The sequence below is a fragment of the Mchenga conophoros genome, linkage group LG6 (assembly GCF_057382185.1).
Source record: "Mchenga conophoros isolate Kocher_MC1m ecotype Shallow Benthic linkage group LG6, M_conophoros_male_GT1.1, whole genome shotgun sequence".
Lineage (NCBI taxonomy): Eukaryota > Metazoa > Chordata > Actinopteri > Cichliformes > Cichlidae > Mchenga > Mchenga conophoros.
This window is the reverse complement of record NC_140531.1, coordinates 21474509-21500069: the sequence shown is the minus strand read 5'-3', so window position 1 is coordinate 21500069 and position 25561 is coordinate 21474509. Positions and strand designations below refer to the sequence as shown.

The 25561-nt window shown below is 47.4% G+C and overlaps 1 protein-coding gene across 1 annotated transcript; it reads right to left on the bottom strand.

Annotated features, from left to right (window-relative positions):
- Positions 1 to 16018: 16018 nt before the first annotated feature.
- Positions 16019 to 24919, bottom strand: LOC146572566 (uncharacterized). The gene is made up of 5 exons (XM_085278490.1): positions 24313 to 24919; positions 18029 to 24223; positions 17844 to 17917; positions 17643 to 17690; positions 16019 to 17506 (listed from the first exon to the last, which is right to left on the bottom strand). The coding sequence occupies exons 1-2, from the start codon at positions 24917 to 24919 to the stop codon at positions 21639 to 21641; spliced, it is 3192 nt and encodes a 1063-aa protein (XP_085134616.1). The 3' UTR covers positions 16019 to 17506; positions 17643 to 17690; positions 17844 to 17917; positions 18029 to 21638.
- Positions 24920 to 25561: the final 642 nt, after the last annotated feature.

The window sequence follows — 25561 nt, the reverse complement described above, 5'->3', positions numbered from 1 at the left end:
TTTGTCAAATCAGCGGAGCAAGCAGTGCTGTGCAATCAGTGAAAATATTGCTGAAGAGGGTGTGTGAAGAAGAAATAAAGCAGTACTATGTGTTTAACTCATGAAGCACAGAGCCATGCATTAACAGCTCAGCAATCATCCCTCACTTAAGCTGTGTTGATCTAGGGTTGGTGTTGTGTGTACCCGCTGACTGGATATTACGCATGCATGTCGTCAGCATCCCTCCCACTAATGTCTGGAAGCCTAGTCTCTAACAAAACTCATCATTACCTTGCTGACTGAATGCCTCTCTAAATTTTAAATGTTTCAAATCACAGTGCAACATACAACCTCACTGGTTATATAAGTTTTGTTTTTTTTAAATTAAACAAAACATTCAAACAAGTAGGATCAACAAAACATATATAACATTGTAAAGGGAGGTTGAAGGATGCTGCAATACTGAAATGTGAAAATATGCAAACACGGTATGCAATATTTTTGAATGCCAATAAAATTTGGTTCATTTCTGGCTTCAAGGTAACAAAATGTAAAAAACAGACATCATTCTCACAGCATCAATTTCCCTATTATTATGCAGCTTTGTGCTGCTTATGCTGGAAAGTTCAAACCAAAGTAGTATAAGCTACTTTTTTTTTTCCAGATCCATGCTATTCAACTACTGTCTCCCCTCGGGGCTGTAGTGGTAGACATGATTGTGGTCCTGGAAGTCTGTGTTGTGGTTGATGTTGATGGCTGAATAGGTGGTTGCACACATAGAATCGGAAACAGAGTACAGATATTGAATGAAGGTCTAATCCAGCGGTGTTGGCCACTCTGCAAAAGCATTGAAAAAAATGTATATTACTGTGTTCTTTACAAACAATTATGGCATTATTTATGTCTTACCTCACTACTGTCAGACCCACTGCTGCATGAATGATGGCGCCTCTACAAAAACATAAATAATGTATTTGTTTTAAATATTAACAGAAAGGGTTTTGATAAGGGATAAAAATTGACAATAAATATCAAATAAAACTGTTTAGACATTTTTGTACTTACAGCAACAGAGCAATTGACCAAGTATAAAATCATGAGAAGAAAGACTTTCATCTTGCAGTTCAGAGTGTAATTCAGTTCCCTTGATAGTTAGAGCTCCCACACTAGAGTATGACAGTAAACAGCACAATAATGAATAAAATCAAGCTCCTGCAGTCTATCTCCAAGACAGTCCTTGGCTTTTAAATAGACTCTGTGCCCACACTGATCTCCCACGCTAAATGTTACTTCACCTCAGATGTGGTCAGTTCTCATGGCCGCCTCCTGAGGCAAAACCAAACTAGGTGTGAACACAATTTCATTAGCAGACTAGATTGTGTTTTCGCAACATTAAAGGCCCGCATCCTGTTTATCATGCTGAGAAGCTTTGAGTTTTTAATCCCATACACATACAGACACACACATACTGTAAGATTAAAATTTATATTCATATTTCCAATCTAAGTAAAATTCAGAGCATCACCATGTTAAAACATGTTCTAGTTATATGGATATATATGGAAGCAAATGTGTATATAACACAAATAAGCAGTTGCTGAATGCAGGGATGACTGATAAGTGGTTAGGCATTATATACTTGCAAAACTGTTGCCTAGAGCTGTATTTCCACCTGCAAAACAATACTTGCTCAATCTTTTCCAAATACTATAATCATCTTGTTGACATGTGGTGAACCTCGTTTTATTTCCTGTACTGTCATTAATGTTAGGTTGATTTTGATAATAGTGTTGGATGCTATAATGTTTAATTGCAGGCACATTCCATCTAAAGGTTCTGGTTTCCTTATCTGGTAAAGGATGTTCCCTCCGCTCCATTTAGGGGTTCGCCTATGCTTGTATATGGTGAACCATTAAAGTTAACCCATATACGGGTGTGGGGAGATGACCTGTGGATAACTAGGAAATGTGGTTAAACGGTTGTAAGCATATATTGTGTGGCAGGAAGTCACATATACAGAGACACAGACACACACACTTGCTCGCACATGCATGCACACACACACAGTGCCTTAGCTTTTATGGCACACTACATGGGTTTTACATTGTGTAACCAGTTTAAACCAGTTTGACCGTGTTTGTGTAACCCACGGTAGTCAATAAAAGAGCCTGCAAGGGGAGTCAGTTTGAAGTCGGCTGAACATCTTGCCGGACCTCCCTTGCTTGCAAGTGAGAACCGTACAGAGTGTCTTGCTTTTGTTTACAGTGACGAACCTCTTCAGCAGCAAGGTCTGACATTAGACCTAACAATTAAATTTTAAACCTTGCAAATGTCTGTGAGAGACTTTATTTTTGACAGTGATGTTAAAATATATGAGTGTTTCCTGGAGTTGGAAAACTAACTTGAAAGATCACTTAGGATGTGTTGCTTCATGTGTTACAATAAACTGTCATTACTCCAAAACAAAACAAGGTGCTAGCACTATCCTCCTGCTATATGTTTTCTTTTTTCTTTCTATATTTTTTCTTCTTGCAAAAAGCATTAGTCAGGCCATTTAGCCACATACCATTTATAATGCTGAAAGACTTAGATTTAGTTATCTTTTCAAATAAAGTGGTTTTCATTTCAAAGACCTACTTGTTACGAACACTGCAAATAGTAAGTTGATCTTCTTGTTTTTTAAATGTTTCTGATGGAAGAAAATATTACCAATATGCTGTGTGTCACATAACTAAAGGATGGACTTTCTCCTCCAATAAACTGCCATAGACCTTCTTTGGGAGACTGAGGAGTGTGATCCTTCCCTTGAAGCACACCCTAAAGTTCCCTTTCTTGAAGAGGGGAAACTTCACCCCAGTCTGCCAATCCAGAGGACTTACTTCAATGCAATATTAAAGAGGTGTGTCAAACTAGAAAGCCTCACAACATCCAGATCCTTGAGAAATTCATGAAAAAGCTCATCCACCAACCAAGTGTTTGACCTTCTAGAGTCAACAGACTGAAAGCAGAGGTGGTTTCTATTGAAATAATTAACAACTTCACAGTAAAGTGATGCTTTCTCTCTACTGATAATAGTCAGTGTAGCTCACTCAGCCATCTCTTTGTTTCACTCACTCCTTTTGGTAGAATCATCATGAGACTATATTTATTCAACTGCACTTTAGATCTCAATGTTTAAGTGAAAACATAGCCTATAATGGTTTTCATAATCCACAGTAAAAATAATAGTGAGGCATTAGGTATTTAGTTTTTTTATTTTTATACTTCTTTTATGTGCTTGCTTACAATAAAAAGACACTATTGTATTAAAAATATAAATTTAGTAATTGCAATATCCAGGGCAACTTACTGCTGCTACCGGTCAAACATTTTAGAACACCACAATTTTTCCAGCTATTTATTGCAATTCAAGTCATTCAAGTCAATGGATAGCTTGAAATGGTATAAAGGTAAGTGGTGAACTGTTAGAGGTTAAAAAAAGTTGAGGTTACCCAAAACTTAACAATAATGTACATTTCAGAATTATACAAAAAGGCCCCTTTCAGGGAACACAAAATGGGCTAACAATTTAAAGCTGTTCTGAGGCAATGGAGGTTGATCAAGCCTTGAAAGCTGTTGCTACTAATTCCTACAGGTGTTCCAACTTTTCTGGATTACTCACAACCCCCTCTGTCTGCATAAAAGTAGTGTTGGAACACACTAATGCACCATTCCCTTATGAGTATCAGTTGAATCGTATTGTACTGCAGAAAGTAGTGTGTTTGTACAAAAATGGCGAGAAAAAGTTAATTAACAATTTTAATAAAACTTAAAAATGTAGCTCTTTCCTACATGGAAATTACAACAGAAGTCAAGGTGTCAGTGAGTAGTTTCCTTTACAATCAAAAGGCACTCAGAAACTGATGTAAACTGGGGAAGAGGTCTGGCAGACACGAAGCCACAACTGAATCAGAGGACAAGTTTCTGAGAGTTAACAGCATGCGTGATAGGCAGCTCACAGGACAACAACTTCAAGCACAGCTTGCAGTAGTAGTTGTAGTAAGTAAGTCTCTGTTTCAACTGTGAAGAGAAGACTTCAAGCTGCAGGTTTGACAGTGGGGCTGCCACGATTAGTCACGATTACGTCGACTATCAAAATCGTCGACGACTGATTTAATAGTCGACGCGTCGTTTGAAGCTTTGTAAGATCCCAAAAGACGCAGGGAAAAGTAGTAGTATTTAAGAGTGTAATAACGGACTGAAACAGAAGATGGCAGCAATGCATGTACAAGGATGCCAGCTGCTGTTAAACCCCGAAGAAGAAGAAGACTGTGTCCCAGAATTCATAGCGCGGCCCTGCTCAGTTTTCAACAATGGCGGCAGCTAGTTAGTTTTAATATTACTCTTATTATTCTTTCTAGGTCACAAAATAAACGTTTAACATATTTTCAGGCGAGAATGTAGCTGTGTAAACCTCAAATATCTGCTCAGTTTATCAAGACACCACATATTTTCAAAAGCGTTCCGACGTTTTCGGAGACGTCTGTTACCCACTAGCTCAATAGCTAGCCGGGGGCAAGGCTCACTAGAGCCGGTGAGAACACCGGACTCCCGGCAAATCGTTTTCAAACCCACCGCTGCCTTTCCCTACTCAGGTTAAACATGATATATAAGTCACTTAGATAACTTAAAAATGTTATTGTTTGGCTTTTTTTTTTAGTATTTTATTTGTTCCTGAGTAAATCGGTTTGGCTGAGATTAAAGTTATAGTTTTTACACAGCTGAATAAACGTCAAGCAGCCAACTGATTAGAAGTGTGAGATGCTCGAGAATATACTCCGGTGTCCCGTTATATTTTAGATAGCAAGGAGCAGACGGCTGAGTTTATTAAACTTCACCGAAACAATCTGCAAATTTCATTAAAATTTAATTAACTACCATTTTGTCTTTATTTTTAGTTAGCACATACCTTAAACACTTAAAGCTGTAAGCTAATGATAGTTATATAAGAGCAGATGCGTGCTGGTGCAATAAGCTGTACGTTTTACATCCAATGGATGCATGATCTGATTAGTCGACTAATCGTAAAAATAATTGGTGACTAGTCAACTATCAAAATAATCGTTTGTGGCAGCCCTATTTGACAGGACCAGTTGAAGCAAGAAAGCCATTGCTAAGACATCTGAATAAGACAAAGAAGCTTGCCTGGGCCATGAAACACCACCATTGGACTACTAAAGACTTGAAAAAGGTATTATGGACTGATGCATCAAAATTTGAAATCTTTGGTGCTGGATCCAGGGTCAGTGACTTGTGCAGAGTTAGAGGCACCCTGAACCAAAATGGCCAAGGCTGGACTGGGACAAAAAATCGGCCCGGGCATTTTGACTAGAGACCGGCCCACCAGGATAAAGATTGAAAATGTGACGTCATTCAGGGGTAAAACCGCAAAGGATTCTGGGAACTTGTGGCAAGAGGTACTAGCGCACGCAGGCTTTCAATTGAACTCAGTTACGCAGCGATAAAAAGAAACCCAAAAAATGTCAAGAAGCTGTTGTATTATTAACTGCAATAACCGGTCGCATGACAGCCACGGGAAGCTGACGGGTAAAGAGATCGGTTTTTTTATCGGATTACGTCGTTGAAGAGAAATTTTTTAAGCCATGTTTCCGAAGTAAGAGCCGACGGATGGTCTGGATATACCAAATATAACGTCTCAGAACACTCGAGCTCACATGTTAGTGTGAGAACAAACTTCTTTTGTGAAGTGCATGACAACATGTCACATGTTTTATGATGAAGGGAAAAAGGAAAACTGAATAAAATGGGTGTGTGGTTTAAATGAGTGAAAAGCACAGACCTGGGGATTAAACTCATAGCTAATAGGACATTAGGGTTATGTTGTGTGTTGTGCAGCTGATGGTTGGTTTGGAGTTAATCTAGCTGATGATTTTTCTTTTGTTGTGAAGTTGAGCCTGCCAATTAGTATGATGGTATGATGAACCATGCTAATGGTATGATTTACCCGCCTGAGATGAGGAGCTTGTGTCATGACTTAACAAGGCCTTTTTATTTTGATACTTTCACAGTGCACTGAAAGTTTTGTTCGATAATCTCTGTCGTTTGAGCAGATCTGCACGATTAGAACAGAAAGCGCTGTATGACACGTCGTCGAGGAAATTGTTACAAGTGAGTTTCTCCACATTAAAATGGGCTCTGGAGAAAGTCACTTAACTGGGACAATTAGAAAGTAAGTTCCTGTCCACGACTGTGCGAAGTTAACCCTCACCTGACAAAGGTGCAGATGAATCTATGTGTGTTTCCTTTTACAGGAGCAGAAAGATGACAGCAACATTCGAGGTTGCGTGATGATTTAACCTTTTAGGTGCCACTTTCTGTGTCTGTGCATCTACCAGGGGTGTTATTCACTACCTTGTGTTGCTCACAGAGGAAACTGTGAGAAAGTGTGTACACACCTGCGCAGCGCTAACATTTACATTTCTTTTCTACAGCATTACAGTTCTTCATGCGATTTATAACGGGACAACTGGTTAATGTTTTTCTACTACAGGATTTCTGGGTTTATGTGTGAAGAAAACCGTGTTTACAGGTCATGAGTGGTGATGCTGTTACACTGTGTTGATGGGGAAATGTGAAGGTTACTTTGATAATGTGAATAACAACAAATTTCCTGTGTTGAAAACTGGTGTTACTTCTTTCCACAGCTATGGATGGCTAACTTTATGGTCTTTTTATGGCACCTCTGGAGCCTGTCGACCTGCGTCTAACCACGGTCAATGTGTGTTGCTAATGTTTGTTTTTCTGAGAATGCATGTAGAAGATTCGGCAGAAGCGGACAAGTGACATGAGAAAAACAAATAAGAGATGCAGTGTTTATGGAATAGTTGAATATGGGCTCATTAGCTGGCCACTTTTAAGCCCATAGTAAGATATGAGTGGAGTGACTTTGCTTAAGAGCAGTCACCGATTACATTAATGTTGACTGAGTACATGGGATTATCCATGTCTGAGGCGAATTATGGTAATAGTTGTAGTTTACTGATTTGAGAAAACCTGCACATGACACTTGTCTTGCTGATGTTGAATGCTTATTGCTCTTATGATACAATTGTTTACAAGTGTGCAGTTTGATTTCATTTCCAGATCTTCTTTTCCAGGCCATGCTGGTGTGTATGCAGGCTCCTGGCAGAGCCAGGTGTTAAGCAAACTTAATATGCAAAACACACTAACATCTTTTATTGCAGGGTTACGGAGCTACTCCAGCGGAGATGCCCTGATGTTGCCTGGGACATGATTTAGCTAACCTTTTTCTTTAAGACAGGAATCCAGGTTTGATGATTTGACTCATGGGAGTGTCCATGCGTCAAGAGGGAGTGTCCAGGATTAACATTAAATAATGTTTTTTAACATTAAATAATGTTTTTCATTATTGTTGCAGTGATTTGTGTGATTAACAGTTTATTTACAGGTATTAAACCTATGCAAGTGGTGCATCCATGTTCAGATGAGGCTTTGATGGCCTATAAGTGAAGTTTACTGAACTAAAGAATGTGGTTTGATGATTGTTGACATGCTCTCCAAATAGAAGTTTTTCCTCCTAGCAAGGAAATACAGGTGCAGCAGTAATCTCCTGAGAGGCCCAGTGAAGAAGCGAGAACCATTCCAGGCATAGTTGACAGCCCAGGCAGTGGTTGAGGTCAAAGGTCAAGCTGGTTGGGGCCCATCATGAGATCAGACTTTGGAGCCACAGCAAGGACCATGAAACTGCGTTGGAATGAGAGCTGTGCCAAGGGGGCCAACAGAGGCCAACAGAGGAGATTGTGGACAACAGACGGGCACCTGAAGGATGAGGGGAACGTGCCAAGCTCCATCGACAACACAGAGGGAGTCTAAGGATGGCATCATGATTCTGTGAAAAGCACAGGAACCAGAAGCTATGGTGGTGATGACAGCAGTTTCCTATGAACATCACCTAATGCTGTGTCACTATACTGTGCATACGATGACACTCTGAAGGCTGCTGGATCATAACAGCAGTAAGATAACTGAACCCAGCACCCTTTTTACAGAGGGGTTTTTCTGCAGAGCGTGGACAGTGGAGGAGTCATAAGTATCCCCCTCGCAGGACGAAGGCCTGAAGTGAGGTAATGGGGGTTGGTAGAGGCCATAAAACTTGAGTGCTGAGAGGTCTGCAGCTTTCACGATAAGCTGAGACCCATGTCGACAAACAACAAAACCAACTGGTATGTTTGAATGTTTATTCTACATACATTTGGACTCTGGTCCTATGGACAATGATGGAAACAACTGGAAGAGACATTTATGACGCCGTGCAGAACTCAAACCACGCTGCAGAGAGACATGTGATTTGCACACCCGGAGGAAGCGCCACCAAGCTGAGATGTTTTTGAAAATGTTACTTTCTTATTCCAACTATTAAATTAACAATTCATTTGTTTGCTCGTAGGATGCAGGTTGCCATTGGATGAGATCAATGAGGAATGGGATAACTGCTAATACATTTGTTAAACTGTGTACTTTCACAGTAATTTAGGGTGATTTGACATATTGTGGCGTGTTGGGGGAGCGGCTAGTTCTCTCCCATCATGCCTTGGGACGTGTGCTGCTGTTTGGATGTTCTTATTTTGTTGTTTATGTTTTCACTACTTTTAACTGTTATCCTGAATGTTGTGTTTGTACTGTGGTTCAAAGGCACTTACAGTTGTTGTTTTATAGAATGAATGAAACCATGGGTGAGTTCTGTTATGCTGTTGATGACCCTTGAAGCACAGTGTAGCATCAGTGTGTGTTGTAATAAAGAGCTCCCCCTACCAGCTTGGGGTTGAATAACAATCTCTCTCTGTGAGCTTCTTTGTAAAGTTTCCTCTGCATGCCACATTGGTGTCAGAAGTGGGATTCCAAGAGCATGGCCACTATGCTGAAAGAGGAAGAGGAGCTGAGGAAGATTGAGGAGCTTATTACTCACCTGGAAGCAGTGAATGGAGCACAATCGAAGAAGCGGGGAGATCCCCGGGCAGTAGCAAGCCAGCCAGGGGAAGACCTGTGGGGCTTACCAGATGGAGCCTCACACCCCCGCCCACTGGGGAGCTGTCGGAGCCGCCAAGGCATGCTGCAGGCTCCAAGACCACGAGCGACCAGCCAGCCTCCACTCATGGTGATGCCTGGGAGCAGCACACCCTCATTGTTGGCAGCCGAGGGGGACAACGCCAACTGTCTCCAGGACCAAGTGCAGCCGCCGCTGCCATCAGGGGCTCCTGTCCGGGGGAGCATGAAGCTGCCACGCTATAATGGGGAGGCACCTCCAGAGACCTACCTTATCCAGGTACAGCTGGCTGCTCAGCTAAACGGTTGGTCAACAGAGGAGACAGATGTCCAAGTTGCCCTCGCCTTGGAAGGCAGGGCCCTGCAGATCCTCACAGATCTTCAGCCAGAAGAGCGTTTAAGTTGGTCTGCTGTTGCCAGAGCAATGCAGAGCAGGTTTGGCCTCCGTACACATGCAGATGATGCCCGAGATAAACTTGCTAACCGCCCACGGAGACAAGAGGAGAGTCTGGGTGCCTATGCTGCTGACCTACGTCTTTATGCACGTAGAGGGTACCCTGCTTTTGATGCTGCAGCACAAGAAGAGCTTGCTCTCCAGGCTTTTGTCCGGGGTCTCCAGCCAAAAAGACTACAAGAGCACATCCGTCTGCATGCACCAGAAACCCTGGCGGCAGCTCTAACTGAGGCCGAAAGAGTGGAGCATGTGCTCAGCCCAGGTGCACGCAGCCCTGGCATAAGTCACCAAGTGCGCCAAACGGACTACGAAAGGAGCAACCAGGCGGAGGAGGCCCGCCAAACCACCAACACACCACCCTGGCGATCTCGGCGAGGGAATAGGCAAGCAGGAGGCCAATCCAGGGGTAACTGCCATCGGTGCGGAGAACCAGGCCACATCGCACGCTACTGTCCAGCACCAAGCCCACAAAGCCTGGCACCCCAGCTGCCGTTAAACTAATGCGGGGTGGCACAACGGAGGAACTGCCCCCTGCCACCACTCTGTCCTCCGAATCACACTTGCGGGTTGGCCGGCTCGGCCAGACACGGGGACTGTATCTGGACTGTGACCTTGCCTGCACCACCTGTAGAGCCCTGATAGACACTGGATCCACGCTCTCCTTAGTACAGGCTGGAGTCCTCCCTGGTTCTGATGGCCCAATACCGCAGGGTTGGCAGCCTACTCAGCTCCACATCACCACAGTCAGCGTGCCAAAGTTAAGGGGGAAAGATCCCTCCCGGTGACTGTTGCTAACTGCACCGTGGACCACCAGTTCTGGCTAGCCAGCATCCAGGACCAATGCATCATTGGCCTGGACCTGCTAGCCAAATGGGAGGCCACAGTGGACGTGTCCCGAGCAATCCTTTACCTGGGCACGGAGGCTGTGAAGCTCCACACCACAACGGAAGTCCCGCTGCCTGCCTCCACCTTTTCAGCCAGCGTCAGGAAGCCTGAGGACCTGTCGCCGCTGGCGGGGGAAGGGGCCTCCCCTTCACCAGCAGTACCGCAACTGTCTGCAGAGACCAAGCAAGCTGTCGAGGACCTATACCACAGGAGCTGCGAGGGTCTCCAGGCTGATCAGCGACGGCAGCTGCGAGAGATACTCGACTTGTTTGCCGACATCTTTGCAGCCAAGGATGAGGACTGCATGCAAACCAGCCTGGTACAACACGACATTGACACTGAGGCTGCACGGCCCATCCGCCTCCGCCCTCGTCGCCTTCCCCTTGCCAAGCGTGCCGCAGCAGAGCAGAAGATCAGGGAAATGGCAGAGGCGGGCATCATCGAACCCTCAAACAGCCCCTGGGCAGCCCCGGCTGTACTGGTTCGGAAAAAGGATGGTACCTGGCGGTTTTGTGTTGACTATCGTCTACTCAACAGCATCACACGCAAGGACTCCTACCCATTGCCCCGGATTGACGATGCCCTCGACGACATTGCTGGGTCCTGCTGGTTCAGTTCCCTCGATTTGCGCAGTGGCTACTGGCAGGTGGAGCTGACGCCAGAGGCCCGCCCAAAGACTGCTTTCTCCATTGGCCAGGGACTGTGGCAGTTTAAGGTGATGCCCTTCGGCCTCTGCAATGCCCCAGCCACATTCGAGCGCCTAATGGAGAGGGTTCTGGCTGACATCCCCCGCGACCGCTGTGTGGTCTACCTGGATGACCTCCTCGTCCACGCGACAGACTTCGAGAAAGCCTTGGCTAACCTGACTGCTGTTTTCCACGCTATCCGCCAGGCTGGCCTTCGCCTCCACCCCAAAAAGTGCCATCTCTTCCGAAAGGAGACGACCTTCTTGGGTCACGTTGTGAGCGGAGCAGGGGTTTCCACTGACCCTGCGAAGGTGGCCGCTGTGAAAGACTGGCCCATTCCGGGCAACATTGCTGAGTTGCGGAGTTTCCTTGGCCTGGCATCATACTACCGGCGTTTCGTCAAGGACTTTGCTACCATTGCAAGCCCCCTGCACTGGCTCACACAGAAGGGCCGGGAGTTCCATTGGAGTGAGGACAGTGCCGTGGCATTTGATCGGCTCCGATCTGCACTGGTTGAGGCACCGGTGCTAGCCTACCCAGACCTGCAGCTCCCTTTTGTCGTGGACACCGATGCCAGCAACACAGGGGTGGGGGCTGTACTGTCGCAGGAAGGCCCTGAGGGGGAGCGGGTCATCTCCTACTACAGCCATTCCCTCAGCAGACCGGAGAGGAACTATTGTGTCACCCGTTGAGAGCTGCTGGCCATCATCCTGGGTCTCCGCCATTTCAGACCCTACCTCTACGGGAAGAAGTTCCTCCTGTGCACAGACCATGCGTCCCTCACTTGGCTGCTCAGCTTTAAAGAACCAGAGGGACAGCTAGCCCGGTGGTTGGAGACGTTGCAAGATTACCACTTTGAGGTCTGTCACCGGGCGGGACGTCTCCACACCAATGCAGATGCCCTCTCCCGACGCCCTTGTGAGGAAAAACAGTGCAGGTACTGCCAACGCTTGGAGGACCGGGAGGGCATGACTTCAGTGATCGCGTCACCACAGGGCGGCCCTGAGAATGACTCTGTTCCAGGTGGGCATTGTAGCAGTCTTCAGGTCCAGTCCGCCGCGGGGGATACTGAGGGTCTGGAGGCCATGGATCCCCAACAGCTGCAACACAACCAGAACCAGGACCCTGCCCTTTCCCAGGTTCAGTGTTGGATTGGAGCCGGTCAGAGACCATCATGGCCAGAGGTATCTGCACTGGACCTCGAGACCAAGGCTCTCTACTCCCAATGGGCCAACCTCACAAACCGAAACGGCCTCCTCTATCGCCGCTGGCAGGCTCCCGGGGGTCACCGTGAGGTCTTCCAGCTCGTGGTACCTCAACAGTTGCGGTCCAGGGTGCTCCAGCTGGTTCATGGTGCAGCGGGGGCAGGACACTTTGGAGTTACCAAGACTCTGCGGCGACTCCGGTCTCGGTTCTACTGGCCCGGGTGTCGCCAGGACGTAGAGCTCCATGTCCATCGGTGTGATGCCTGCACGGCTCAGAAAGGGCCTTCCCAACGCTCTCATGCCCCCTTGCAGCAGTATCAGGTGGGGGCTCCCATGGAGCGGGTTGGTGTGGACATCCTGGGACCCTTCCCCACCACTGACCAGGGGAACCGCTACGTCCTGGTTGCCATGGACTACTTCACTGCTTGGCCTATGCAGTCCCTGACCAGAGTGCTGTTACCACTGCTGAGCGTCTGGTCAATGAGATGTTCTGCCGGTTCGGGGTACCAGAGGAACTGCACAGCGACCAGGGCCGGAATTTTGAGGCTGCGGTGTTCAAGGAGGTCTGTCAGCGGCTGGGTATCAGGAAGACCCGGACGACGCCACTGCACCCCCAAAGCGATGGGTTGGTGGAACGCTTCAACCGCACCCTGGCCACCCAGCTTGCTATCCTGACCTCCCACCAGCAGCGTGACTGGGATCAACACCTTCCCCTGGTCCTAATGGCCTACCGTTCTGCAGTCCAGGAGTCTACTAAGTGCACTCCAGCGGCCTTGATGTTCGGTCATGAGCTTCGTACCCCAGTGGACTTGGTGTTTGGATCTCCCCCCGGGCCGGAAGTGTGCGGGGACCCCGGGTTGGACTACCTCCACAACCTCCTCGCCGGCTCCGAGAGGTGCATCAGTTGAGCAGGCAGGCTCTCCGAGATGCAGGTTCCTGGCAGAAGCGAGCTTATGATACCCGCTGCAAGGGGGAAGGACTTTCGCCCGGTCAGCATGTGTGGGTCTACAGCCCGGAGAGGAAGAAAGGGCTTTCTCCCAAACTGATGAGCCAGTGGGTTGGACCCTGCACTGTTCTTGAGAGGCTGTCCGATGTGGTCTACAGGGTGCGGCTAGTCAAACGGAACAGGGTGGTCGTACTCCATCGCGATCGCCTGGCACCCTATCAGCCCTTGAGTCCATCCAGGGAGACGTCAGGGTCCCAGCTTCAACTGCAGGCCCCCAACCTGGCCTCGGAGGCAGCTGGGGGACCCACGGAACGTCCTCAACGAAGCCGTCGCCTTCCCCAACACCTCAGAGACTTTGCTATGGACATGCCGGTTGCTGGGGACAGCTAACCACTCAGGTGGGGGCTGTGTGGCGTGTTGGGGGAGCGGCTAGTTCTCTCCCATCATGCCTTGGGACGTGTGCTGCTGTTTGGATGTTCTTGTTTTGTTGTTTATGTTTACACTACTTTTAACTGTTATCCTGAATGTTGTGTTTGTACTGTGGTTCAAAGGCACTTACAGTTGTTGTTTTATAGAATGAATGAAACCATGGGTGAGTTCTGTTATGCTGTTGATGACCCTCGAAGCACAGTGTAGCATCAGTGTGTGTTGTAATAAAGAGCTCCCCCTACCAGCTTGGGGTTGAATAACAATCTCTCTCTGTGAGCTTCTTTGTAAAGTTTCCTCTGCATGCCACAATATGCTGTGTATAAAAATGTTTGCATTGAAACTGTCAGACATGAAGTGATCATAACTGGGAGCTTTTCTAGCATAAAGGTCAAAAAGGGGGGGGATGTTAGGTTTTGTATTGTTGATTGTCATTTATGCTTAGAAATATTTAACCATATATGCTTAGAGGTGTATAATCAATTGTGTAGTGATAGGACTGTGATCTTTAGCAGGCTGCAAAGGCTTGGTGTGCATTCTAGAGTGGAATGCACACCCACATCCTAGGAGCATAAGAGAGGTCCTGTCTTCTCTTTGTTGATATAGCAAACACACGTATATCTCTTTAAGTATAAGAGCCTTTTGTTCAGATGGACCCGCTAGACTTCTGGCACCAGCTTTGGGGAGTCTTCACAGGGTCACATCTTGACCTCACACAAATCACATACACACACACACACATACACACACACACACATACACACACACACACAAAGGCAAGGTACTCTTTGTGTGTATGTAGACGTCATATGTTAATGAACACATACATATTCATGTAACCTCAATAAAAGAGCAGTGTTACGGGAGAACGGATGAGAGCAACTGGGGTCAAGCGAAGGAACGGCGTTTGTCCGGTTCTCTCCCGTGCACGAGAAACATGAAGAACGTTGCCTACTTCGTGTCTTGCTTGCTGTGTAATTATATTGTCCTCAACGTTCCAGCGAATAGGTTCAAGCTACAAACCTATCAGTTGTTGTATCTTGTTTACTGTATCACTGACAGATAATTTCAAAGTCAATTGAACGCTACATTATAGTAAGATATTGTGTAATGTGAAATACTGTAAGCAAATGAATAAACAGCCTAATTCTTGCTAAAACTTTGACTGTTTTGTTTGAATCCAACTGTTTTTTGCAGATGTACATAAAACATGTTGTTACTTTTGTTATTATTATTATTATTATTATTATTATTATTATTATTATTATCATCATCATCATCATCATCATTATTGCACTAAATACATTTTAAATAAAGGATACTTTGATATACATTCTACTTTAAGGTTGGAAATGTATTTTCTTCAACCTGAAATATCTTTTGAAATGTATTTTGGTTTGAAAAAAATATATTTTCAATTTCAAAAATATATTTTTTTGAGCATCACAAATGCAACATATATTTACCATATATTTGAAATATATTTTGGCCAGGAAAAATGTATTTTTTTACCGTATGGGCGGGATTGCGGTGTCGCTGTGCCTCGATCCGCACATGTCGTTGGCTGAAATCCCACAGCAAAAATTTTGACCTACAGCTCTACTATCACTTCCGACATAAATGAAGACAGAAAACTAAACAGCAGTGGCGTTTTTAGGCTTACTGAAGTTGGGCCAGCTGGTATTGTTGAAATCTCCCAATTCTTTTAATCTTTGGGCTGAAGGAAGGACAATACTCGGTGTATAAATGCTCAATCAACAATCATTTATTTCCATACAATCAACAATACAGAGCATTAGAACGTCCGGACAGGAGAGATGCTGCCAGAGGGTCAGGCACATGTCTCTCAAAGGGGTGGCGACATTCACAGACCTTTATAGCTTCTGGCAACCCCCCTTAGTCATAAAGCTACCTCTTCACATGTTTTTCTACTTCTTAGCGAGACTGGCTCCTGACCTTGCCTCCCTGTCTTTCTGCAAAGGTGGGGGTATAGAATGTGACTTATCTCTTCTAACCTAGACACAGAGTCTCCTCTCTCTTCATCCATCCATCCATCTTCATCCGCTTTATCCGGGGCCGGGTCGCGGGGGCAGCAGCCTAAGCAAAGAGGCCCAGACCTCCCTCTCCCCAGCCACCTCCTCCAGCTTATCCGGGGGAATACCAAGGCGTTCCCAGGCCAGCCGAGAGATATAATCTCTCCAGCGTGTCCTGGGTCTGCCCCGGGGCCTCCTCCCGGTGGGACATGCCTGGAACACCTCACCCAGGAGGCGCCCAGGGGGCATCCTTGTCAGATGCCCGAACCACCTCAGCTGGCTCCTTTCGATGTGGAGCAGCAGCTGCTCTACTCTGAGCCCCTCCCGGATGGCCGAACTTCTCACCCTATCTCTAAGGGAGAGGCCAGCCACCCTTCACGAGATCGCGGATACAAGCGGCAGAAATGAGCTTCCTCTCTCTTCATGATTCAGCAATAAAACATGTCAAGAACCCACAGTGTGAGACATTCTCAGCAGATCAAGGATACAGAGTAATGCACATTTAACTAATAAACTAATATCCATCCATCCATTCGCTTCTGCTTGTCCTTTTCAGGGTCGCGGGGGGCGCTGGAGCCTATCCCAGCTGTCATAGGGCGAGAGGCGGGGTACACCCTGGACAGGTCGCCAGTCTGTCGCAGGGCATAAACTAATATGTGAATATGTTATGTTAACTCAAGAATATAATGAGAACTAGACTACATACACAGCATACCATCTAAACTAAAGGATAATATATATTCTACAGCTGTTAACCTAATTCAACTAGATTGACTACTGGTCATAAAATAACATGTGTTTTTACTACTTGGTCTCAACAGTATATAATGATGTGCTGTGGGTGGCTAGCTACACAGCTATGGTTAGCCTAGCATAAACACAGTGAAGCTGGAGCATGAACGCTAACTTTTTTCTACTCAATAAAAATCAACGTGAGGGTTCCTGATGGTTAGGGACTAATGTAATTGCATGGCAGGATGCTGTAAATGGGCCAAACTTCAGTGAGGAGAACAACTGCAATAAAAGGCTAGTCATTAAAAACACTGCTGCATGGGCTGGGCTGTAGTTACATCGTAACGTTTTAAAAACTGAGCTTTAAAATGAATAGTGATGAGAAAATCCGAGACAGGTCCACAGGGATCACTGACTTTTTTTAGGGGCTTCCTCAGATTAAACAAGATACAAGTGGCCACTTTCATGAGTAAATCATATAAGGCTTACATGATTTACTCATGAAAGTGGCCACTTTCGCATTACTTTCATACATTGTTTTAGTAAGTATCCAAAACATACAAGTTTCATTATATAATGTTTCAAGGGATCTTATATCTGTTTTCACACATATATGCTTTTCATACCAGTTTCACACAAGACAGACAAACTTTATAAAATTTCTATATATCTTTTCCATATGGGTTAACAAACATAGGTATCTATAAATATGCTACATATTCTGTGATGATGCATACTGAATTATTTGGTTGATTTGTGAGAAACTGCATGAACAAGGAGATGTTGTTTATATTGACTAGAATAATCTGTTCTTTTTTTTTAAAACTCTTTTTAAGACCGAGTCACTCAGAAATAAGCGGGGATTTTCAATAATCGTGTAAATAAATAAAAAACTCCCAGTGCAATTTAACATAGGTTTTTATTCATTGATTGTTCGTTTTCAATTCATCCTTTGTGGCAGTAATAGCTGTTGGTTAAGGAGCAGCTTATCGTATAGCAGCAAGAAGCAAAGCAAGGAGCGTTGAATTCTGCAGAAGTGCTGGATTCTGTAGAAAAGGTAGTAGCAGGGTAAGACGATTTAGGGAAGGCCCAGTAATCTGCAAGAAAATCAGTAATATATATTATTACATGTGATAATGCATTCTCTGGTGAATAACTTCTTAGAGATATGTAAATATCAGAGAGTCAAGTGTGTCTAATGTTCAAACCTAGAAAGACAAACATGAGACTCACCCCCTCCCTAGATGAAGAACGTGCATCGCGCTCGTGTGCTGAGTCGTCCTGTTTAAAAAAACATGCAAATGTATTGTTTGGATATGATAGGATAGGAGCACTGACACAGTCTCTGGTTACACAGTTACACACACAGTGCAAGATATATTCATATATTACAGATAACATCACTAGCACAGTCTTCAGGCATATTACACTTACAGGATTTGCCAGAGCAAGGCTCAGCAGGCATCCAAGCAGAAACACAACCTTGATCATGGTTTCAGTGATTTCACCTGTTAACAATATTTCAGATGAGATGTGGTCAAAACCATCTGCAATATCACCATTCAACCAACATTATACTGAAAACACAGAAGCAATAAGAGATTGATGAGAAATGTTACCGTCAGGTCTTCACAACTTCAGCAGACTGTCTCAGAGATGTGGATGATTGTGGTAATGTTGTACTGACAGCAGAGCTTTTTATACACAGTTGCAAGAGATGATTTAATCTCATTTGCGTAACTGTTGGGAAACTCTAACTCTTAGAAAACATTCTCATCTTAACAAGGGTAAACACAATTGGGCAACAATCAGGGACACACCTGATTAATCCTTTTGCTGCAACACAGTGATGTGAGATTGACCAGGTATGAGTCACATACAAAACTAACTGTTGTTTGTATATGTTCCTTTAAGTATAATTGTCTACCCTTTAAAATGTAGGGGTAATGGTCACCAGGTTGTATCTATCTATATATCTATCTAATGAGATCTAATAACTGTCTGACGCCCTAAGAAAGAAGACTGTGGCCACTTATGAGTCTGGTAAGGGATTTAAAAAGATCTCAAAAGAATTTGACATCAGCCGTTCCACCATCTGGAAAAGTATTTACAAGTGGAGGACATTCAAAACAACTGTCACCACGCCCAGGTCTGGCCCTCCAAGCAAATTCACCCCCAGAGCAGACCGCAAGGTGCTCAAAGAAGTCATCAAAAAGCCTAAAATGTCATCACTGGAACTACAGGAGGCTCTGGCTGCTGTCGATGTGAAAGCGCATGACTCTACTATCAGAAAGACACTACACAAGTTTGACTTTCATGGGAGGTGTGCAAGGAGGAAACCTTTGCTCTCTAAGAGAAACATTAAGACCAGACTGAAGTTTGCCAGGACAAACGTAGACAAACGCCATGACTTCTGGAATAATGTTCTTTGGACAGATGAATCTAAAGTGGAATTATTTGGAACCAGAACAGTAGACATGTTTGGCATAAACCAAATACAGCCTTGCAAGAAAAGAACTTCATACCAACTGTGAAGCATGGAGGTGGCAGTATCATAGTTTGGGGGTGCTTATCTGAGGCACCACCTGGCCAGCTCACCATCATAGAATCCATCATGAAGTCTGCTGTGTGTGAGGAGTGGGGCAAACTTTCTTCTGATCGATGTCAGAGACTGGTAAAAGGCCACAAAAGGTGTCTCACTGAAGTTATATCAGCCAAAGGTGGCAACACTAGTTATTAGGGGGGGTAGAATGTCCTAACTTTTTCCTCCATTAAAATACACAATTTTTGTTTTTTGTTTTTTTTGTTTTTTTGATGTGTAAATTATTATTAATATTATTATTATTATTATTATTTGGTTTTTATTTAATTGCAATTAAGTCACTTACTTTTCCAGTAATACATGAAAACATGATTGGACAGTGATATGTGAACATTTCTTAATAAAGAGCTGATAATTTAATGCGGTGCCCTTATTTTCTCACATGACTGTTGTAAAAGTACCAGACATACACGATGATTGTGCTCACTATTATTACGTTTTCTTGACAGTTGTGAACTCAAGGAAAACAGTCTGTTCCAGTCGAGCTCTTTCTCCCCGCTCAACTCTGGCTTCACTATATAGAGAAATAGAAAGAGACTCCATCATCAGTCAATCACCACCACCTGTGGCTCACCCTCCTCCCGGTACTGACTCCTTGAGTTCACTGCACCACTCCTCCCCTGCAGCTGCACAGGGACCACACTTCAGCCACAACTGTATTTCTTGTGTAACGATTTTAAAAGATCTTTTTTTTTTTTTGCTTGGATGAATCTGTCATTTCAGTACATCTTTATTGTCTTCATTATCTTTTTTTTTCAACACTTATTGGTTCCACAATAATATGCAAATACAAGTAATACAATACTTGGGAATTTTCTACAGATTGTCAACGTGTATGAAAAGCATGATGGCTCTCACCACGGCTGGTATGAGGTGAGTACTTTCTTTATCCTCCACATTTAAATCACACATGAACATCACTTTCTGTAAAACATTTGGATTTTTTTTTCTCTCTACACATCACCACCAACCCCCATCCCCCAGCGATGTTAAAGACTCATTGCCTGCTATCACAAATGCTTGATTGAATTTCTTCAATCAAGCAAGGGGGTGGGGCTAGGAGGAGGAGTTGGCCGTCCGACTGCGGTCTGGAGTGTGGGGCCTCCCTGCTGCTGCGGAGTCGGGGCGGTCTGCTTCTCCCCACCGCAGGGAAAAGGGTAACACCACCTCGGTCTGGGTGCAGTTTCCCCCTCCAGGGGCAAGGGTACCTAGACCCGGTTCTTAGAGTATGCTTGGGGAGTGTGTTTGTGTGTACAGCGTCTCTCTATGTCTGTTTCCACGTTGGTTGAGTATGGAGTAATTGCTTATGAGAGCATGAGGGTGGGAATGGATGTTTGTATCTGTGTGTGCCTGTATGTCTGTTTCTATATGTCAGGTTGGGTATCAGACGCCACCTCTCTGGGGACATCTCAGGCCCTCCAAGGTTTGGAGGCCTATCTCCCCCCACCGCTTCCCCTGCCGGTGGCGGACGCCCTCAGACATCGGTGTGTTGGTGGTTCTTTGTGGCTGGGGATGGGCGTCCGGGGATGGGCGTCCGGGTACACACCGGCTCACTCCTTGGTGGCTCCTTATCGGGGTCTGGAGCCTGGGGCTCGCTCGGGCCACTTCGGGGTTGGAGTGCCCTCGGCCTCTCGGCCTGGGGCTCGGTCACTCTGGCACAGCTGGCCGTCGGCGGAGCTCACAGGCACGTCACTGCAACCCCCCTGGCTTATGCTCCGCGGCTGCTGAGTGACCCCTCATCTGGGACTCTCCTCAGCTCTTTCTGGGACAGTGGCGCGGCTGCCCCTCTGTTGGTCTTCCTTGGTCTCTTGTGTTCTGGGGGTCTCTGGATGTCTGGCGTTTTGATCTCCTCCATACCTGCTTCATGCCCTGGTGGACGGGGCTGTGCCCCCCCCCCACACCCTCTAGCAGATCATTACATGAAGGAACCTTTTAACAACAAGCGCGCTCATGCTCACAGGTGTACACACGGGGGATCACACACACAAACTACACCCTTTTTGGCTCCTACCTCAAAGCACACTGTGCGCTGTCAATCTTACGTGCTGCACATGTCATGATTCGTTGTGTGGCAGGCAGGAGAAGGACCCAAGATGCAGACTCACAGACACGGGGATAAACTTAAAGATCACAGTTTTAATGCTGGCTTAAAGGTGAAACACAAAACAGTACTGAACTAAACTGGAAAAACTAAACATGAGATGTACCAGGAACCACGGGGAGAATAACACACAACATGAGGGAGAACGCGACGCCGAACAGAGGGAGACGCAGACAGAAATACACAGAGGGTTAACGAGGAAAGTGGGAACACACGGGGAACACAGCTGACACAGATAACCATAACGAGACAGGGCGGGGTGAACATAACACTGACGGGAGACGGGCAGAGTCAAACAGGAAGTACACAGAGGTTCAGACAGGAGGAGAGAGCACGGGGAGAACACAGACATAACAGGCTGGGGAAAACATGGAATAAAACACGAAAGGGGACAAGGGCTCATGAATACATAGAAGGGCACACAGGGGGTGAGAGTCACAAAGGGAAAGCACACAGGGAACAACATAACAGGGCAACTCCGGAAACAGAACCTAAACAGGGAACTGAATACAAAAATACAAGAGAACTAAGAATACTGGGCCAACTCGGCCCAGGACCATGACATCACCCCCCCCCCCACAAGGGCTGGCTCCAGACAGCCCAAACACAGGAAAACAAAAACAAAACAGAAAACGACCCAGGGCGGGCGGCGGGGGCCTAGGACGGAGGGCTCGGAACAAAAAACAAAAACGAACAACAGAAAACACAGGAGCACAAGACCATAGTTCAAATAAAGTTCAGGGGGCCGACCCAGAGCCCACCGGCACAAAAGTTCACGGGTCACACGGTCGGGGGGCCGACCGGGCGGGTGGCACAGGTGACAGAGCTGGTCCGGAGGCCGGCCGCGCGGAGGGCAACGGCGGGAACGAAGGAGACGACGGAGCAGTTCAGGGGGCCGGCCGCGCAGAAGGCAGCGGCGGCGGCGAAGGAGACGGAGCAGTTCAGGAGGCCGGCCGCGCGGAAGGCAGCGGCGGCTCTCCAGTGTCAGGCGTACTGGCCGAGGCCCGGTGGGCACAGGACCAGTCGAGGCGGGACCGGTCGAGGCGGGAGACTCTGAGGCTGGGCCAGACGAGGACGAAGTCTCTGAGGCTGGGCCAGACGAGGACGAAGACTCTGAGGCGGGGCCAGACGAGGACGAAGACTCTGAGGCTGGGCCAGACGAGGACGAAGACTCTGAGGCTGGGCCAGACGGAGCTGCAGAGGCTGATGGAGGCTGAAAGGGCCCCTCGGACCCTCCAGCGGAGACAGGAGGCTGAACGGGCCCCTCGGACCCTCCAGTGGAGACAGGGGGCTGAACGGACCCCTCGGACCCTCCAGCGGAGACAGGAGGCTGAACGGGCCCCTCGGACCCTCCAGCGGAGACAGGAGGCTGAACGGGCCCCTCGGGCCCTCCAGCGGAGACAGGAGGCTGAACGGGCCCCTTGGGCCCTCCAGCGGAGACAGGTGGCTGAACGGGCCCCTCGCGCCCTCCAGCTGACGTGACGCGAAGCGGTGGCGTCGCCGCAGGGTGCCGGATAGGCACACCTGGGAGTCCAACAGCAGACGCAGGACAAACTGTTATGAAGGCCCCTGGCTGGACTAGGAGCTGAGGAAACACAGGCTGCTGAGGCACAAACCCAGAGAGAGAGAGAGCAGGTAAAAAACAGTCTATAGGGCTTAACATCTTAACACAAGAAACCATGAAGTGGACAGTGGTAGGGACCACCAGTTCTGAGCCAGCAATCATTAGGTTCCCAAAGTCTGCATCAGTCCGAAGTGGCTCAGAGGTTACTAGCCCAGTCTGTGTAGTCCTAGGAGAGGTCAACATAAGCTGGTTGGACTCAACCGGTGGTAGTGTGCGGCTCAGAGGAGCTGGTTCGACCATACGGAAAACAAGAACCACCACTCGATCCACAAAAACAAAGCTTAGATCATCAGGAGCTGACTCCTGGAAAAACAGTAAATACACAGATATGGACCTAACCAATGGCACCGTGGTAGCATGACTGTGGTGTGTTGGATGGATGTGTTTGTTGGAACCCGTACCCGCAGTGATCTGTGGTTTCAGAGTGCTAACCCTATTGAGTGGAGAGACAGATATAGGTGAAACGGTACGTGAACCATTAACTGAAGCAGGTGACACTTCAGGCTGAGAGAGGGTGGTTACGACATTGTTCGGGGCCAAAACCCTATCTAGTGACGAGTTCATAGAGGCAGGAGAAAATGGTGTCACATAAATCCTGACCCCAGCTTCCATCTCCTGAGTGGTGGTTATGGTGCTGGAGCAAAACAGTTCAGAACCACCTGGTTTATTACCTATGGGGAGACAGGAGACGTGTTGTGACATTACAGTGTCCTGGTCACCATGATCTGCTGTTATGTGTGCATCTTGGTAACATGCTAGGGGTTCATGACCAGTGTTCACAGTCTCTGGTTCGTGAAAAGCAAGTGTAGCTGGGCACACCGGAGCACTAGCTATGCTTTCGTTGCCTTCATTCAGTGACTGATGGAGGAGCAGGGCCGGCTCAGGAGGGAAGAGAGAAACCACAGGCAACTCAGATTTAGTTGGAACTGCAGACACGGAAAGAGACACCAAAGGAAACACCTCCCTACCGCTATTAAAACCAAAGGCAGTGGGAAACCTTGTCAGTCTGTGAATCGAGTCTGTGGTCCCTGCCGGGTGGAGTGAAGCGGGAGCGGAACTGTCTCTGGCCTGCGGCTCGGTGAATGGCTCATTGCTAGCCACCTCACCGGCTAAGTCCGTAGCCTCCTCACATGCCTTCCGCTCAGAGGTAACTTGGAGTGACTGGACAGTTTCACTCACCTCCGAGCGTCGGGCGATGCGGTGGCGACGCGAACGCCGTTTTCTTTTGGCCGTGGGCCCCGTAGACGTGGGAGATGGAGGCTCCTGAGGCGTCGCAGCGGCTGAGGAGGCGGTAGTAAGCGGAGTGGCAGGCGGGAGTCCCAGGCAACTCCGGGGGCCCCCAAGGGCTAGCCGTGTCCCGCGGAAAACCTCATCGTAGGGGGGAGCGAGCCATGGCTCCTCTCGTAGCTCTTCCTCCAGTTGCGCGCATACGGCGCGCTGCCGCTCCTCGAGGTCGGAATCCGCGCCCCCACAGCCACCTCGTGTTGCTCAGTGGAGGGCAGAACGGGCCGTGGCGGTGCGCGACAGCGGCGGGAACGCCGTTTCCTCTCAGGGGCGGCCGTGGGCTCAGCCTGGCCTTCCGTGGCGACCGGCTCCTCGCCCTCAGACCACATCCGTGCCAGGCAGGAAGCAGGAGACGAGTAGCCCGATCGCGGCGGCGAGGGTGGGTGGTCAATCTGTGGTGGGACAGCTGACGAGAGCTCCTCCTCGGTGATAAGCCAGGGCTTCCAACGGAGCTCGTCCTCCCGATACGCCCGTAACACCTGCTGCCGCTCCTCTTCACCAAAGTCGCTGGCCTCTGGCATCTCCGTGCGCCACGTAGTGTAGACAGGCGGTGGCGAAGATGTAGAAGCCGAAGAGAAGCGAACAGGCGGTGTAACGGTGGTGAGCCCCATGGTCCCGATCCTGACCGTTTCCGGTTCTTTCTGGGACAGCTGCCCCGGGCGGATGCCCACAGCGGACACAAGAAAGTCCCGGATGTGGGGGCGCAGCGCGCCGAATAGCCACGGGAGCCCGGACACCATCCGCTGAAGACGGACAGCTACGGTCTCCCGGTATTCGCCTCTAGGCAGCGTCGCCCATTCCTCACAGTGGTATTCCACCGTGTAGACCAAGTCTTCCTGGAGGTCCGCGGAGGGGTTGTGAGCTGCTGGGTCCAGTTCGGGGTCGCGTTCTTTTGTCATGATTCGTTGTGTGGCAGGCAGGAGAAGGACCCAAGATGCAGACTCACAGACACGGGGATAAACTTAAAGATCACAGTTTTAATGCTGGCTTAAAGGTGAAACACAAAACAGTACTGAACTAAACTGGAAAAACTAAACATGAGATGTACCAGGAACCACGGGGAGAATAACACACAACATGAGGGAGAACGCGACGCCGAACAGAGGGAGACGCAGACAGAAATACACAGAGGGTTAACGAGGAAAGTGGGAACACACGGGGAACACAGCTGACACAGATAACCATAACGAGACAGGGCGGGGTGAACATAACACTGACGGGAGACAGGCAGAGTCAAACAGGAAGTACACAGAGGTTCAGACAGGAGGAGAGAGCACGGGGAGAACACAGACATAACAGGCTGGGGAAAACATGGAATAAAACACGAAAGGGGACAAGGGCTCACGAATACATAGAGGGGCACACAGGGGGTGAGAGTCACAAAGGGAAAGCACACAGGGAACAACATAACAGGGCAACTCCGGAAACAGAACCTAAACAGGGAACTGAATACAAAAATACAAGAGAACTAAGAATACTGGGCCAACCCGGCCCAGGACCATGACAGCACAATAATGTTTAATATTTAGTATTTACTGTCA

Coding starts and splice junctions, on each gene's coding strand:
- LOC146572566 (XM_085278490.1), bottom strand. CDS start 24,919: ATGACAAAAGAACGCGACCCCGAACTGGACCCAGCAGCTCACAACCCC. Junction 24,224..24,312: donor GGAGCCGGTCGCCACGGAAG/GCCAGGCTGAGC, acceptor CCCTCCACTGAG/CAACACGAGGTGGCTGTGGG.